General features: G+C 45.1%; 1 protein-coding gene across 2 annotated transcripts in view; it reads left to right on the top strand.

Moving 5' to 3' along the window:
- The window catches only part of LOC138638809 (muscle M-line assembly protein unc-89-like), a 108,818-nt gene that overhangs the window by 78,692 nt on the left and 11,848 nt on the right, over window positions 1-18,278 (top strand). For both annotated transcript variants that reach the window (XM_069728416.1, XM_069728415.1), the window contains exons 5-6: window positions 4,627-4,863; window positions 15,349-15,899. In XM_069728416.1, the coding sequence (XP_069584517.1) occupies window positions 4,627-4,863; window positions 15,349-15,899 (788 nt within the window). The remainder of the gene's footprint in view (window positions 1-4,626; window positions 4,864-15,348; window positions 15,900-18,278) is intronic.

The following is an 18,278-nucleotide window of genomic DNA, read 5'->3' as shown; positions in this document are numbered from 1 at the left end:
ATAGCGATGTGCTGCATTATTATAGGATAGCCATGTGCTGCATTATTATAGGATAGAGATGTGCTGCATTATTATAGGATAGCGATATGCTGCATTATTATAGGATAGCCATGTGCTGCATTATTATAGGATAGAGATGTGCTGCATTATTATAGGATAGCCATGTGCTGCATTATTATAGGATAGCCATGTGCTGCATTATTATAGGATAGAGATGTGCTGCATTATTATAGGATAGAGATGTGCTGCATTATTATAGGATAGCGATGTGCTGCATTATTATAGGATAGCCATGTGCTGCATTATTATAGGATAGCCATGTGCTGCATTATTATAGGATAGAGATGTGCTGCATTATTATAGGATAGCGATGTGCTGCATTATTATAGGATAGCCATGTGCTGCATTATTATAGGATAGCCATGTGCTGCATTATTATAGGATAGAGTTGTGCTGCATTATTATAGGATAGCGATATGCTGCATTATTATAGGATAGCGATGTGCTGCATTATTATAGGATAGCGATGTGCTGCATTATTATAGAATAGAGATGTGCTGAATTATTATAGGATAGCGATGTGTTGCATTATTATAGGATAGCGATGTGCTGTATATCCATAATTGATAGTAAACTAAGAGCAGATGGTTCCTCCTATATTTGCACATTGCCCATTACTGCTCCCCCTAGTGGCAGGCATACTTTAGCACAGGCCAATTACTTTTACATGATGATTTCTTGCCTTCGTCCCTTTATCTGATAACATTCTTCTTCTTCGTCTTCTTTTTCGTCTTCTTCTTCTTCGCTGTGGGTGTGATGAGAACCTGGAAAGCTTCAGGTAGACAAAAGGTTTGTTTCTGGCTTTTTGCTGAGCAAGCCGGGACTGGAAGAGCCGGAGGCAGAGGGCCTGTGCTTACTGGTAGCGAGTCCTCCTGATATATACATTTATACAGCGGCTGATGGGCTGCGATTAATAACTGGGAAAGTTCTGACATGCAGATGAGGACTGCAGCCACAACCACGGAAACAGCTATTACAGGGCTGCTCAGTAAGTGCCAGACTGTCAAATATTCTGGATTATTGGAAGGTCGGAGAAAAGTTTTCAGATGAACGACTTTGCAATCGAATAAACGCAGAATCCGATTAACAAAATATTCTCCGCATGCCCAATAAGGTGCCGACCTCTGTTTATAAACTGCCAAAAGAAGTCAATGGAGCCAATATCTATGGGGATTTCCAGCCTACTAATTTTAGCCCCCAGCTGTTTGCTTTGTCTTTGCTCGTTATTTAAAATGGGGCAACACCCCAAAAAAATGACGCGGAGTCCCCCTATTTTTAATAACCAGCTAAGAGAAAGCAGACCGCTGGGGGCTGATAATAATAGGCTGGGAAGGTCAATGGATATTGGCCCCTTCCCAGCCTAATAACACCAGAATTGGCGCATCCATTAGATGTGCTGACTGTGGCGCTTAGCCTCAGCTCTTTACGATTGCCCTGGTGCAGTGTTAATCGAGGTAATAGTTTTGGGGGTTAATATTAGTGGTGTAATGTCAGCTGCCATCAAGCCCGGGGGTTAGTAATGGAGAGGTGTCTGTCAGACACCCCCACTAGTAACCCCACACATTCCCTGGTTCACCCTTTTATTATTAAACAATGATCCCTGCAGCTCCCATGTAATCCATTGTGGTTCCCATGATGTCCAGTGATTCTCTCCTGCAACCTATGGAGCATTATTCTGAGAACGATCACTGACATAAAGCCGTTGACATCAACCCAAAAACTATGATGGCCACAACCCCAGGGCAATCAGGAAGAGCAGAGGCTAAGCGCCAGAATCGGCACGTCTAATGGATGTGCCAATTTTGGGGCAGTTGAAGGATAGTCCTCTAAGGCTAGGAAGGGGCCAATATCCATTGACCTTTATAGCCTATTAATGTCACCCCTCAGCTCTTTGCTTTTCCTTAGCTGGTTATTAAAGTTAGGTCCTTCCATTTTTAATAACCAGCAAAATCAATGCAGAGAGTATGACATAGGTTGATATTAGTAGGCTGTGCAACTCCATGGATATTGGCCCTTTCTTTATGTTGCACTTTCACCATGGAGCACTTCTGTGTGCTGCACTTGTTGATCTCGATGGAGATCTTTGCACATGTTGGTCTTTGTGGAGAAGTTTCTGTGTTTTGCGTTTTCTCTGTGGATCTCTTTCATGTGCTGCATTTTCTCCATAAGATGCTTTTATGATTTCGGTGTGCAGCAGTTTCTGTGTTGCTTATTCTTTATGGAGCACTTGTAAGTGTTGCACTTTCCCTTTGCTGCACATTCCCCCTGCTGCACTTTCTCTATGGAGCACTTTGCATATGTTGCACTTACTGTGGTTTTCACTTTCTGTGGGTTCCGCTTTCTCCATGGAGTGAATCCTCTGTGGAGCAGTTTCACCTGTTGCTCTTTCCCTTTGTTGCACATTCTGTTGTACTTCTTTTGTTCTTTTTTCTCAATAGATTCCTTTCTTTGTGTTGCACTTTATGGAGCAGTTTCTCTTTTTAGCATTTTCTCCCTGCTGCACTTTTACCTCTGGAGCACTTTGCATATGTTGCAGTTCTTCATTGTTTTGCCCTTTTTTCTCCATAGATTCCTTTCCCAGTGTTGCACTTTATGGAGCATTTTCTCTTTTTAGCACTTTCTGCTTGTTGCACTTTTACCTCTTGAGCAATTTCATGCGTTGCACTTTTTTGGAGCACTTTTTCTGTGTTGCACATTCTCCCTGTCGCACTTTTTTGGAGCACTTTTTCTGCATTGCACTTTCTCCCTGTTGTATTTTATGGAGCACTTTGAATATGTTGCACTTCCTCCGTGTTTTATCCTTTTTTCTCCATAGATTCCTTTCCCTGCGTTGGACTTTTTGCAGCACTTTTTCTGTGTTGCACATTCTCCCTGTCACACTTTCTGCAGCACTTTTTCTGTCTTTCACATTCTCCCTGTTGCATTTTATGGATTACTTTGAGTATGTTGCACTTCTTCTGTATTTTACCTTTTTTCTCCATAGATTCCTTTCCATGCGTTTCCGTTTTTGCAGCATTTTTTTCTGTTTTGCACATTCTCCCTGTCACACTTTTTGCAGCACTTTTTCTGTGTTGCACATTCCCCCTGTCGCACTTTTTGCAGCACTTTTTTTCTGTGTTGCACATTCCCCCTGTCGCAGTTTTTGCAGCACTTTTTTTCTGTCTTTCACATTCTCCCTGTTGTATTTTATGGATTACTTTGAGTATGTTGCACTTCTTCTGTATTTTACCCTTTTTCTCCATAGATTCCTTTCCATGCGTTTCTGTTTTTGCAGCATTTTTTCTGTGTTGCAAATTCTCCCTGTCGCACTTTTTGCAGCACTTTTTCTGTGTTGCACATTCTTCCTGTCGCACTTTTTGCAGCACTTTTTTTCTGTGTTCCACATTCTCCCTGTCACACTTTTTGCAGCACTTTTTCTGTCTTTCACATTCTCCCTGTTGCATTTTATGGATTACTTTGAGTATGTTGCACTTCTTCTGTATTTTATCCTTTTTCTCCATAGATTCCTTTCCATGCGTTTCCGTTTTTGCAGCATTTTTTCTGCGTTGCACATTCTCCCTGTCGCACTTTTTGCAGCACCTTTTTTCTGTGTTGCACTTTTTCCCTGTCACACTTTTTACAGCACTTTTTCTGTGTTGCACTTTTTCCCTGTCACACTTTTTTGCAGCACTTTTTCAGTGCTGCACAGTCTCCCTGCTGCACTTTCTGCAGCACTTTCCATATGCTGCACCTTTTCTGTACAGGTGAAGGTATCTGCACATAGTGGACGTGTGATAACAGGAGGACGGCGCGGCGAGTCCCAGCACATCAGGGGAGGATACTTTTCCTTTTTTGCAGTCTGGTTTTGGCACTGGAGCTCTCACCTTCGATAATATCAGGAGTCGGAGCCAAGAATCTGTTGAGGTTTCGTTTTTTTTTCTCAGATCCTGTGATACAAGACATGATGAGAAATTAACGGATGCTGGAATCATCCATCATCCCGGTGACCTGACTGCATCTACCCAATATATTATATTTATTTATTTGTAGAATTTTTTTAATATACTCTGTGTTAATTTTTCACTGTTTTCAAGTTCTCTGCTTGCTGTTAATTATTGTGAACCTTCATTATTCAGTCCTAAGGGCTGGAAATGAGTCCTGGTGTATTTGGGTTGATGCTGTAATGTGTGTTTATCCTTTTTAAAATTAAATATTTAGATCCCCAATGAAAAAAGGCGGCTCGCAAAGCAAAAAAATTACAGTTCTCAGAATACGACAACCTAAACTTTTTGTTTTTCAAGTTTTTATTTTATTTCATTGATTAAACATATCACGTTGGTTTCCCCAGAACTGTACTGACTGGTAAAACAAAGTGACAAGGTGTGAACAATGTAAAAAAAAAGAAAAACTGGTGGAATTTTTATTTAATTTATTTTTTTATTTTTTTTCCCCTCCACTTGGAATTTCTGATACATTGTAGCAAACAGCAGCTGTGAGAGCTGGACTTTATCAGGACTGGTTTTCATCTCCTTGATGTAACGCACAATGTCAGACTCTTATGATTGTCTCTCTCTTTCCTCACTGTAGAAACTGAATTAATTTCGGAAGAAAAAGAGACGGAGAAGAAGAAGATGTCGTCCGGGCTGACAAATGGAAAACCCTCCGACTCGGATCAGACATCACTGGATGTAATGAACAGAGACCTTCCGTCACCTCCGGAGAGCACACGGGCCGCTGCACCTGCCCCGGAGGATCCGCTGTATGACAGCGTGCGAGAGCTGCAGGAACCACTGACCGAAACGCGTCAGAACCCTGCCCCGAGCAGTGAGTGTTACACCCGGTGATAGACTTTGCCTCCTACTCATCATTTCTGGGGGTTTATTTACGCCATTCTTTCTTTTTTTTAAATTTTTTTTCTGGTATTTGCTGGGTTTTTTTTTGCACCAAATTCATTAAACGTTTCATGAATTTTGTGCAAAATAAAAAAACAAGTCTTTATTTCTGTCCTGAATATTCCACAGCGATGTACGGACATTATCGTCACTGTCCCCAATGGGGCTCACAATCTACATTCCCTATCAGTATGTGTTAGGGAACCGGAGAACCCGGAGGAAACGCACGCAAACACGGGGAGAACATACAAACTCCTTGCAGATGTTGTCCAAGGTGGGATTTGAGTCCAGGACCCCAGCGCTGCAAGGTTGCAGTGCTATCCACTGAGCCACCATACAGTGATAACCACTGAGCCACTATACAATGATAACCACTGAGCCACTGTACAGTGCTAACCACTGCGCCACCTTACAGTGCTAACCACTGAGCCACCTTACAGTGCTAACCACTAAGCCACCTTACAGTGATAACCACTGAGCCACCATACAGTGATAACCACTGAGCCACTGTACAGTGCTAACCAGTAAGCCACCTTACAGTGATAACCACTGAGCCACCATACAGTGATAACCACTGAGCCACTGTACAATGATAACCACTGAGCCACTGTACAATGATAACCACTGAGCCACCATACAGTGCTAACCAGTAAGCCACCTTACAGTGATAACCACTGAGCCACCATACAATGATAACCACTGAGCCACTGTACAGTGCTAACCAGTAAGCCACCTTACAGTGATAACCACTGAGCCACCATACAGTGATAACCACTGAGCCACTGTACAATGATAACCACTGAGCCACTGTACAATGATAACCACTGAGCCACCATACAGTGCTAACCAGTAAGCCACCTTACAGTGATAACCACTGAGCCACCTTACAGTGATAACCACTGAGCCACTGTACAATGATAACCACTGAGCCACCATACAGTGCTAACCACTGAGCCACCTTACAGTGCTAACCACTGAGCCACCTTACAGTGCTAACCACTAAGCCACCTTACAGTGATAACCACTGAGCCACCATACAATGATAACCACTGAGCCACTGTACAGTGCTAACCAGTAAGCCACCTTACAGTGATAACCACTGAGCCACCATACAGTGATAACCACTGAGCCACTGTACAATGATAACCACTCAGCCACTGTACAATGATAACCACTGAGCCACCATACAGTGCTAACCAGTAAGCCACCTTACAGTGATAACCACTGAGCCACCTTACAGTGATAACCACTGAGCCACTGTACAATGATAACCACTGAGCCACCATACAGTGCTAACCACTGAGCCACCTTACAGTGCTAACCACTGAGCCACCTTACAGTGCTAACCACTGAGCCACCTTACAGTGATAACCACTGAGCCACAATACAGTGCTAACCATTGAGCCAACGTACAGTGCTAACCACTGAGCCACCGTACAGTGCTAACCACTGAGCTACCGTGTCGACAGATTTTGCAGGTTTTATCATAGGTACACTTTACCTGTGAGAGACAGAATCTAAGGGCTCATACTCACTTGTGAGAAACTCGCATGAGTCTCGCATGTCAATACCCGGCTCTGCACCTGGCACTCAGGAGCGGAGCGTGCGGCCGCATGTATTCCTATGATCCCAAGTTAGTATGAGCCCTAAAAATAAAATCCAGAAAATCACATTGTAGGATTTTTACATAATTAATTTGCATTTTACTGCACGAAAAAAAGTATTTGATCCAGTAGAAAAACAGAACTTAATATTTGGTGCAGAAACCTTTGTTTGCAGTTACAGAGGTCGGACGTTTTCTGTAGTTCTTGACCAGGTTTGCACACACTGCAGCAGGGATTTTGGCCCCCTCCTCCATACAGATCTTCTCCAGATCTTTTAGGTTTCGGGGCTGTCGCTGGACAACATTGAGTTTCCGCACCCTTCAAAGATTTTCCATTGGGTTTCAGGTCTGAAAACTCCAGGACCTTGAAATGCTTCTTATGGAGCCCCTCCTTAGTTGCCCTGGCTGTGTTGTTTGGGTCATTGTCATGCTGTAAGATCCATCCATGGCCCATCTTCAATGCTCTTACTGAGTGAAGAAGGTTGTTGGCCAAAATCTCGCGATACCTGACCCCATCCATCCTCCCTTCAATACGGTGCAGTCGTCCGGTCCCCTTTCCAGAAAAGCACCTCCAAACTATGATGTTTCCTCCACCATGCTTCACAGTTTGGATGGTGTTCTTGAGGTTGTACTCATCCTCCTTCTTCTTCCAAAGACGGCGGGTGGTTTTGATACTAGAAAGTTCTATTTTGGTCTCAACTGACCCCATGACCTTCTCCCATGCCGCCACTGTATCATCCAGATGATCATTGGGCAACATCAAATGGGCCTGGACATGTGCTGGTGTGAGCAGGGGACCTTGCGTGCCCTGCAGGATTTTAGTCCATGATGGTGTAGTGTTACTAATGGTAATGTTAGAGACTGTGGTCTCAGCTCTCTTCAGGTCATAGATCAGATCCTCCCGTGTAGTTCTGGGCTGATTCTTGACATTTCTCAGAATCATCTTTACCCCATGATGCGAGATCTTGCAGAGTCCCAGACCGAGGAAGATTGACAGTCATCTTGTGTTTCTTCCATTTTCTAATAATTGTGCCAACATTGTTGCCTTCTCACCAAGCTGCTTGCCTATTTTCCTGTAGCCCATCCCAGCCTTCTTTAGGTCTGCAATTTTGTCCCAGGTGTCCTTAGACAGCTCTTTGGTCTTGGCCATGGTGGAGAGGTTGGTGTGTGATTGAGTATGTGGACAGGTGTCTTTTATACAGGTAACGAGATCAGACAGGTGCAATTAATACAGGTAATGAGCGCAGAGTGGGAGGCTTCTTACAGGAAAACTAACAGGTCTGTGAGAGGCAGAATTCTTGCTGGTTGGTCGGTGATCAAATACTTATTTCATGCAATAAAATGCAAATTAATTATGTAAAAATCCTACAATGTTATTCTCCGGTTTTTATTTTTAGATTCTGTCTCTCACAGGTGCAATGTAACTTCGATAAAAATTACAGACCTCTCCAATCTTTGTAGGTGGAAACTTGCAAAATCGGCAGAGTATCAAATACCGTATATACTCAAGTATAAGCCAAGATTTTTTTTAGGCTGAAAGTGCCCCTCTCGGCTTATACTCGAGTCATTGTCCCAGGGGGTCGGCGGGGGAGGGGCAGTGGTGGCTGTCACATACTCACCTGCTCCTGGTGAGGTCCCTGCATCTCCGATGGTCTCTGGGCACTGACAGCTTCTTCCAGCGTTGAGCGGTCACATGGTACCGCTCATTACAGTAATGAATATTGATGCGACTCCACTCCCATAGGGGTGGAGCTGCATATTCATTACTGTAATGAGCGGTACCATGTGACCGCTCAAAGCTGAAAGAGCTGCCGCGCCCGGAGAGTCCATCAGGGAAGCTGCCAGGGACCGCGCACGGAGCAGGTGAGTATAATGGGGAGGGGGAGCACGGAGATATTCACCTGTCCTCGTTCCACCGCTGGGCGCCGTCTTCCTCGTCATCTGTCTGTGACGCTCAGGTCAGAGGGCGCGATGACGCGGTTAGTGCTCGCCCTCTGACTGAGCATCAGTGCGGAGGACGGGGAAGACACAGCGGCGCCCGGTGGTGGAACGGGGAAAGGTGACTATAGCAAGTGCTGGGGGCCTGAGCAACGAGAGGTGAGTATGTCATTTTTTTATTTTTTTATTTTTTAATTGCAGCAACAGCATATGGGACATAATAGTCTATGGAGCATCTTATGGGGCCATAATCAGCATTTGTGCAGCATTATATGGGGCATATTTTAATATGGAGCATCTTATGGGCCCATCATAAACTGTATGGAGCATTATATGGGGCTCCTGATTCAATATGGATATTCAAAAACACTTAACCTACTGATGTCTCAATTAATTTTACTTTTATTGATATCTATTTTTACTTTTGACATTTACCGGTAGCTGCTGCATTTCCCACCCTAGGCTTATACTCGAGTCATTGAGTTTTCCCAGTTTTTTGTGGCAAAATTAGGGGGGGTCGGCTTATACTCGAGTGTATGCGGTACTTATTTCCCTCTCTCTCTCCCTATCTATATATATATAATTGTCTAAGGGTCACTTCTGTCTGTCTGTCCTTCTGTCACGGTTATTCATTTGCTGATTGGTCTCGGCAGCTGCCTGTCATGGCTGCCGCGACCAATCAGCGACGGGCACAGTTCTATTAGTCCCTCCCCTACTCCCCTGCACTCACTGTCCGGCGCCCGCTCCATAATCCCGTCCACTCACCGCTCACACAGGGTTAATGGCAGCGGTAACGGCCCGCTGTGTAACGCACTCTGTTACCGCTGCTATTAACCCTGTGTGTCCCCAACTATTTACTATTGATGATGCCTATGCAGCATCAATAGTAAAAATATGTCATGTTAAAAATAATAATAATTAAAAAAACCTGCTATACTCGCCATCCGCCGCCTTTGCCGCTCCTCACCACGCTCCCGGGATCGCTCCATTGCAAGCGGCAGCTTCCGTTCCCAGGGCTGGTGTGCGACACGCGACGTCATCATAGGTCTTGCTCATACCAGCCCTGGGACCGGAAGCTGCTGCTTGCAATGGAGCGATCCCGGGAGCGTGGTGAGGAGCGGCAAAGGCGGCGGATGGTGAGTATAGCAGGACTTCCAACGGGCCTTCGGAAGGTGAGTATATGTTTATTTTTTTTTGTGCTGGGCAATATACTACGTGACTAGGCAATATACTACGTGACTGGGCAATATTCTATGTGGCTGGGCAATATACTACGTGACTGGGCAATATTCTATGTGGCTGGGCAATATACTACGTGACTGGGCAATATACTACGTGACTGGGCAATATACTACGTGACTGGGCAATATACTACGTGGCTGGGCAATATACTACGTGACTGGGCAATATACTACGTGGCTGGGCAATATACTATGTGGTTGGGCAATATACTACGTGACTGGGCAATATACTATGTGGCTGGGCAATATACTATGTGGTTGGGCAATATACTACGTGGCTGTGCAATATACTACGTGACTGGGCAATATACTATGTGGTTGGGCAATATACTACGTGACTGGGCAATATACTATGTGGCTGGGCAATATACTATGTGGTTGGGCAATATACTACGTGACTGGGCAATATACTACGTGACTGGGCAATATACTATGTGGCTGGGCAATATACTAAGTGGTTGGGCAATATACTACGTGACTGGGCAATATACTATGTGACTGTGCAATATACTACGTGACTGGGCAATATACTACGTGACTGGGCAATATACTACGTGGCTGGGCAATACACTACGTGGCTGGGCAATATACTACGTGGCTGGGCAATATACTACGTGGCTGAGCAATATACTACGTGACTGTGCAATATACTACGTGACTGGGCAATATACTACGTGACTGGGCAATATACTACGTGGCTGGGCAATATACTACGTGACTGTGCAATATACTACGTGACTGGGCAATATACTACGTGACTGTGCAATATACTACGTGACTGGGCAATATACTACGTGACTGGGCAATATACTACGTGACTGTGCAATATACTACGTGGCTGGGCAATATACTACGTGGCTGGGCAATATACTACATGACTGGGCAATATACTACGTGGCTGGGCAATATACTACGTGGCTGGGCAATATACTACGTGACTGCAATATACTACGTGACTGGGCAATATACTACGTGACTGGGCAATATACTACGTGACTGTGCAATATACTACGTGGCTGGGCAATATACTACGTAGCTGGGCAATATACTACGTGGCTGGGCAATATACTACGTGACTGCAATATACTACGTGGCTGGGCAATATACTACGTGACTGTGCAATATACTATGTGGCTGGGCAATATACTACGTGGCTGGGCAATATACTATCTGGCTGGGCAATATAGTACGTGACTGGGCAATTTACTACGTGGCTGGGCAATATACTACGTGGCTGGGCAATATACTACGTGGCTGGGCAATATACTACGTGACTGTGCAATATACTACGTGGCTGGGCAATATACTACGTGGCTGGGCAATATACTACGTGACTGTGCAATATACTACGTGACTGGGCAATATACTACGTGACTGTGCAATATACTACGTGACTGGGCAATATACTACGTGACTGGGCAATATACTACGTGACTGTGCAATATACTACGTGGCTGGGCAATATACTACGTGGCTGGGCAATATACTACATGACTGGGCAATATACTACGTGGCTGGGCAATATACTACGTGGCTGGGCAATATACTACGTGACTGCAATATACTACGTGACTGGGCAATATACTACGTGACTGGGCAATATACTACGTGACTGTGCAATATACTACGTGGCTGGGCAATATACTACGTAGCTGGGCAATATACTACGTGGCTGGGCAATATACTACGTGACTGCAATATACTACGTGGCTGGGCAATATACTACGTGACTGTGCAATATACTATGTGGCTGGGCAATATACTACGTGGCTGGGCAATATAGTACGTGACTGGGCAATATACTACGTGACTGTGCAATATACTATCTGGCTGGGCAATATAGTACGTGACTGGGCAATTTACTACGTGGCTGGGCAATATACTACGTGGCTGGGCAATATACTACGTGGCTGGGCAATATACTACGTGACTGTGCAATATACTACGTGGCTGGGCAATATACTACGTGGCTGGGCAATATACTACGTGACTGGGCAATATGCTACGTGGCTGGGCAATATACTACGTGACTGTGCAATATACTATGTGGCTGGGCAATATAGTACGTGACTGGGCAATATACTACGTGGCTGGGCAAAATACTACGTGGCTGGGCAATATACTACGTGACTGCAATATACTACGTGACTGGGCAATATACTACGTGACTGTGCTATATACTACGTGGCTGGGCAATATACTACGTGGCTGGGCAATATACTACGTGACTGTGCAATATACTACGTGACTGGGCAATATACTACGTGACTGTGCAATATACTACGTGACTGGGCAATATACTACGTGACTGTGCAATATACTACGTGACTGGGCAATATACTACATGACTGGGCAATATACTACGTGGCTGGGCAATACACTACGTGGCTGGGCAATATACTACGTGGCTGGGCAATATACTACGTGGCTGAGCAATATACTACGTGACTGTGCAATATACTACGTGACTGGGCAATATACTGCGTGACTGGGCACTATACTACGTGACTGTGCAATATACTACGTGGCTGGGCAATATAGTACGTGACTGGGCAATATACTACGTGGCTGGGCAATATACTACGTGACTGGGCAATATGCTACGTGGCTGGGCAATATACTACGTGACTGTGCAATATACTATGTGGCTGGGCAATATACTACGTGGCTGGGCAATACACTACGTGGCTGGGCAATATACTACGTGACTGCAATATACTACGTGACTGGGCAATATACTACGTGACTGTGCTATATACTACGTGGCTGGGCAATATACTACGTGGCTGGGCAATATACTACGTGACTGTGCAATATACTACGTGACTGGGCAATATACTACATGACTGGGCAATATACTACGTGACTGGGCAATATACTACGTGACTGTGCAATATACTACGTGACTGGGCAATATACTACGTGACTGTGCAATATACTACGTGACTGGGCAATATACTACATGACTGGGCAATATACTACGTGGCTGGGCAATACACTACGTGGCTGGGCAATATACTACGTGGCTGGGCAATATACTACGTGGCTGAGCAATATACTACGTGACTGTGCAATATACTACGTGACTGGGCAATATACTACGTGACTGGGCAATATACTACGTGACTGTGCAATATACTACGTGGCTGGGCAATATACTACGTGGCTGGGCAATATACTACGTGACTGGGCAATATGCTACGTGGCTGGGCAATATACTACGTGACTGTGCAATATACTATGTGGCTGGGCAAAATACTACGTGGCTGGGCAATATACTACGTGACTGCAATATACTACGTGGCTGGGCAATATACTACGTGACTGTGCAATATACTACGTGGCTGGGCAATATACTACGTGGCTGGGCAATATACTACGTGGCTGGGCAATATACTACGTGACTGGGCAATATACTACGTGACTGTGCAATATACTACGTGGCTGGGCAATATACTACGTGGCTGGGCAATATACTACGTGGCTGGGCAATATACTACGTGGCTGGGCAATATACTACGTGGCTGGGCAATATACTACGTGACTGGGCAATATACTACGTGGATGGGCAATATACTACGTGACTGTGCAATATACTACGTGCCTCTGTGCTGTATACTACTTGGCTGGGCAATATACTACGTGGCTGGGCAATATACTACGTGGCTGGGCAATATACTACGTGGCTGGGCAATATACTACGTGGCTGGGCAATATACTACGTGGCTGGGCAATATACTACGTGGCTGGGCAATATACTACGTGGCTGGGCAATATACTACGTGGCCGGGCAATATACTACGTGGCTGGGCAATATACTACGTGACTAGGCAATATACTACGTGGCTGGGCAATATACTACGTGGACATGCATATTCTAGAATACCCGAATCAGGCCACCATCTAGTATATATATAATACACTAAGGGGGTCTACTGTTTAAATATTAATAATATTATATATTTTATTATTATTATTACTATTTAGACCTGCTTAGTGTTTATTATTATTGCCATTATTATTGCTATTAGCATATTTTTATCTTATTATTAATAACAATAATATACAAATAAAATAATAATAATAATAATAATAATAATAATAATAAACACTAACAAGTCTAAAAAACAATACAAATGCAATACTGAATTGGGTCCTTTGTGTTTCAAGATTTCTGCTTGTTGGCAACTAATGGGAACATTAACATGAAACAAACTTAATAAAGCTGAGAGATTAATGTAATCCGTCGTGCGATAAACTTACAGTCCCCAATTCTTCATCTCCATTTTTTTTCTTTACATTTTTCTTCTTTTTCTCGTCATTTGGTGTTTTTGCACAAGTTTCTTCAAAGCGGCACACGTGGTTCATAAATTTAGCGCAAACTCAAAATGATCTTTATTATTGTCTTTTGCATTTTTACGTAACTTTTTTTTTTAGCTCAAAATATTTGCGCTTTTTGCAATAATTTGTACAAGAAAAATTCTGCCCTACATAAAATCGCTGCAGGTGTGGGGATCGAGGTGCATTTGGCAAAAAAAAAAAGTCCAACTTTTCAAAAAGTTTGAAATAATGAATAAGGCGAGACATTTTGGACGCAAACCCCATTCTTGATGGCGTACACATAAATAGGTGCACCCTATGGAATAGATTATAAAAAGGAGAAGACGACGCCAATGAAAAAAACAGGCGGAAATTAGGAAAAAAAATTCCCTAATGCAATGGGAGCCATGAGAATCAAGTCTTACCCGATGGCATATACTTCGATTAGCCGGCCTGGCGAAACGTCACATGTCTGTTTCGCCGCAAAAATGACATCATGCTAATTAAAGAAAAAGCTGAGGAATTAGGATGCGAATCTCAGGGCTCCTGTTCAGTGTCCACAGTTTATTGACGAGGCCAACGGACGAGATCCTGTTAAGTTAATTTGCACAACTCTTCCGCCAACAGATGAGCCACCACTCATGGTGCAAGGTGCCACCATGGATCTAGCATTGACTTACAGGGTAGACATCGTTCTTCCTACTGAAGAAGAGCTAATTTGCATGTTTTTTCCCATGCAGCATTGCCCATAAGACTCCCTTCCCTAGCTGGATCTCCTCCATGAGAATCATAATCTCCTCTACCCAGATCTGGTCAGAGTCAAAGTTGTATTTTTCATAGGTACTGGCTCATATCGTGGAGGTTAGGCGACTGCGCGGCAGGTTGCCTTCAACCCATTGGTAGGACGCACCGGAAGAAATGCTGACGTCAATCCCCGTCATTGAGACAATTTGCAAATCCTTGGGTTGGGCTGTGGTCTTCTAAAACTGGACACCGTGCTCTTGACCATTATCCTTATTTTCCAAAATTTTGGTCAAAATTTTACACGCCATTTTTGGCTGTTCTAATCATCATGGGCATTTGCTACTTTTCCCCCCACATGGCCAAGTTCTTGGGATGAGGCTAAAAAAGTGAATAGGTTTGGAAATCTCGTTTCTGAGAAATAAAAAAAAACTTCTAAAGATGTATCAGATTTACGGAGATCCTAAGGAAAGGGCGTATCTGACGACTAAGGTCCGTAGATAAAGACCTGTTTTCTGAGGGAGCCCGGTAGGTTCAACTCTGCTGACATCCATTTTTTTCTTTCCAAACACAGACGAACAAAACGAGACGAACATCTCCAAGTCCAATACTATGAGAGCGCTGGAAAACCTAGAACCACAGAACCTGGACCGGATAAATCCATTATATGAATCGGCAGATACACTGAAAGAATCTTCATCAACCCCGGAGACTACACCAGAGCTTCAAGGTCATGAAGTCACGAAGGATGAAGGTCGTAAAGTGGTTCCTGAACCTTTATACGCTGTAATCCGTAAGGATCCATCAGTGAAGAAGCCTCCACCGCGAGATCCGGGAGGAGAAAAGAGAAGTCCTCAAGATTCTGCTGCTCAAAACGTTATTTTGCAGGAAAAACTCAACAGCGATGACGAGCAAAGAGTTGACTTTATTGCATCCATGGAGCAAAAATCACCAGATTCCCGGAGTTCTGGCGATAAAGTAGACTCAATGTTAAATAATTGGAAGAAGAGGAGTATAAAATCACCCAAGGAAGCCATGACTTTAAATATTATCCAAGAGGTTCCACCACTGGTCCCAGTCAAGCGATTCGACATAGAAAGTGAAGTCGATGAATATATCATTGAGGTAAGATCAGGAGAAATCCAAGTCCTTGGAGGGGTTGTCCATGAAGAAAGCTCTATAATACAAAGATAAGTCATGTTCACCTTACCAACTCACCACCCCTGTAACCGGGACAGGATGCACAGAGCCAGTCCGGCCAGACTGACATGTGACCGCTGCAGATAATCAGTTCTGGTGCATTGGTCACGGCTACTGGCAATGATTGCCTGCTGCGGTCACATGCCTGTCCAACCAGAGGAGGAAAAAGGGAAAATGAAGGACAATAGGCAGAGAGACCTGGTCATTATTGGCATCGGAGGATAGATAATATTATTATGTTTATTTTTTCCTTTTATTATTTTATATGTTTTTTATTTTTACATTTACAGTGCTGTGAAAAAGTTTAACCAAGAGGTGGAAAAATGCTGGAAAGTAAGAAGCTTTCAAAAATGGAAATGTTAATAGTTTTTATCAATTGTTTTTTTTATTATTTTTGTCAATTAACAAAATGTAAAGTGACTGATCAAAAGAGAAATCTAAATCCCAACAGAATCTGGTGACCGCCCGTCACCTCCATCATCAGTATCTGGTGACCGCCCGTCACCTCCATCATCAGTATCTGGTGACCACCCGTCCCCTCCATCATCAGTATCTGGTGATCGCCCGTCACCTCCATCATCAGTATCTGGTGACCGCCCGTCTCCTCCATCATCAGTATCTGGTGACCGCCCGTCTCCATCATCAGTATCTACTGACCGCCCATCACCTCCATCATCAGTATCTGGTGACCGCCCATCACCTCCATCATCAGTATCTGGTGACCACCCGTCTCCTCCATCATCAGTATCTGGTGACCGCCCGTCTCCATCATCAGTATCTACTGACCGCCCATCACCTCCATCATCAGTATCTGGTGACCGCCCGTCACCTCCATCATCAGTATCTGGTGACCGCCCGTCTCCTCCATCATCAGTATCTGGTGACCGCCCATCTCCTCCATCATCAGTATCTGGTGACCGCCCGTCTCCTCCATCATCAGTATCTGGTGACCGCCCATCACCTCCATCATCAGTATCTGGTGACCACTGTCTCCTCCATCATCAGTATCTGGTGACCGCCCGTCTCCTCCATACATCAGTATCTGGTGACCGCCCGTCTCCTCCATCATCAGTATCTGGTGACTGCCCGTCTCCTCCATCATCAGTATCTGGTGACCGCCCGTCTCCTCCATCATCAGTATCTGGTGACTGCCCGTCTCCTCCATCATCAGTATCTGGTGACCGCCCGTCTCCTCCATCATCAGTATCTGGTGACTGCCCGTCTCCTCCATCATCAGTATCTGGTGACCGCCCGTCTCCTCCATCATCAGTATCTGGTGACCGCCCGTCTCCTCCATCATCAGTATCTGGTGACTGCCCGTCTCCTCCATCATCAGTATCTGGTGACCGCCCGTCTCCTCCATCATCAGTATCTGGTGACCGCCCGTCTCCTCCATCATCAGTATCTGGTGACCGCCCGTCTCCTCCATCATCAGTATCTGGTGACCGCCCGTCTCCTCCATCATCAGTATCTGGTGACTGCCCGTCTCCTCCATCATCAGTATCTGGTGACCGCCCGTCTCCTCCATCATCAGTATCTGGTGACCTCCCGTCACCTCCATCATCAGTATCTGGTGACCGCCCGTCTCCTCCATCATCAGTATCTGGTGACCGCCCGTCTCCTCCATCATCAGTATCTGGTGACCGCCCGTCTCCTCCATCATCAGTATCTGGTGACCGCCCGTCTCCTCCATCATCAGTATCTGGTGACCGCCCGTCTCCTCCATCATCAGTATCTGGTGACCGCCCGTCTCCTCCATCATCAGTATCTGGTGACCGCCCGTCTCCTCCATCATCAGTATCTGGTGACCGCCCGTCTCCTCCATCATCAGTATCTGGTGACCGCCCGTCTCCTCCATCATCAGTATCTGGTGACCGCCCGTCCCCCCCATCATCAGTATCTGGTGACCGCCCATCACCTCCATCATCAGTATCTGGTGACCGCCCATCACCTCCATCATCAGTATCTGGTGACCGCCCGTCTCCTCCATCATCAGTATCTGGTGACCGCCCGTCTCCTCCATCATCAGTATCTGGTGACCGCCCGTCTCCTCCATCATCAGTATCTGGTGACCGCCCGTCTCCTCCATCATCAGTATCTGGTGATCGCCCGTCTCCTCCATCATCAGTATCTGGTGACCGCCCGTCTCCTCCATCAGTATCTGGTGACCACTGTCGCCTCCATCATCAGTATCTGGTGACCGCCCGTCTCCTCCATCATCAGTATCTGGTGACCGCCCGTTGCCTCCATCATCAGTATCTGGTGACCGCCCGTTGCCTCCATCATCAGTATCTGGTGACCGCC

This window comes from Ranitomeya imitator, chromosome 5, assembly GCF_032444005.1.
Source record: "Ranitomeya imitator isolate aRanImi1 chromosome 5, aRanImi1.pri, whole genome shotgun sequence".
Taxonomy (NCBI): Eukaryota; Metazoa; Chordata; class Amphibia; order Anura; family Dendrobatidae; genus Ranitomeya; species Ranitomeya imitator.
Note: the sequence above shows the minus strand (reverse complement) of the source record. Positions and strands in the feature narration are given on the sequence as shown.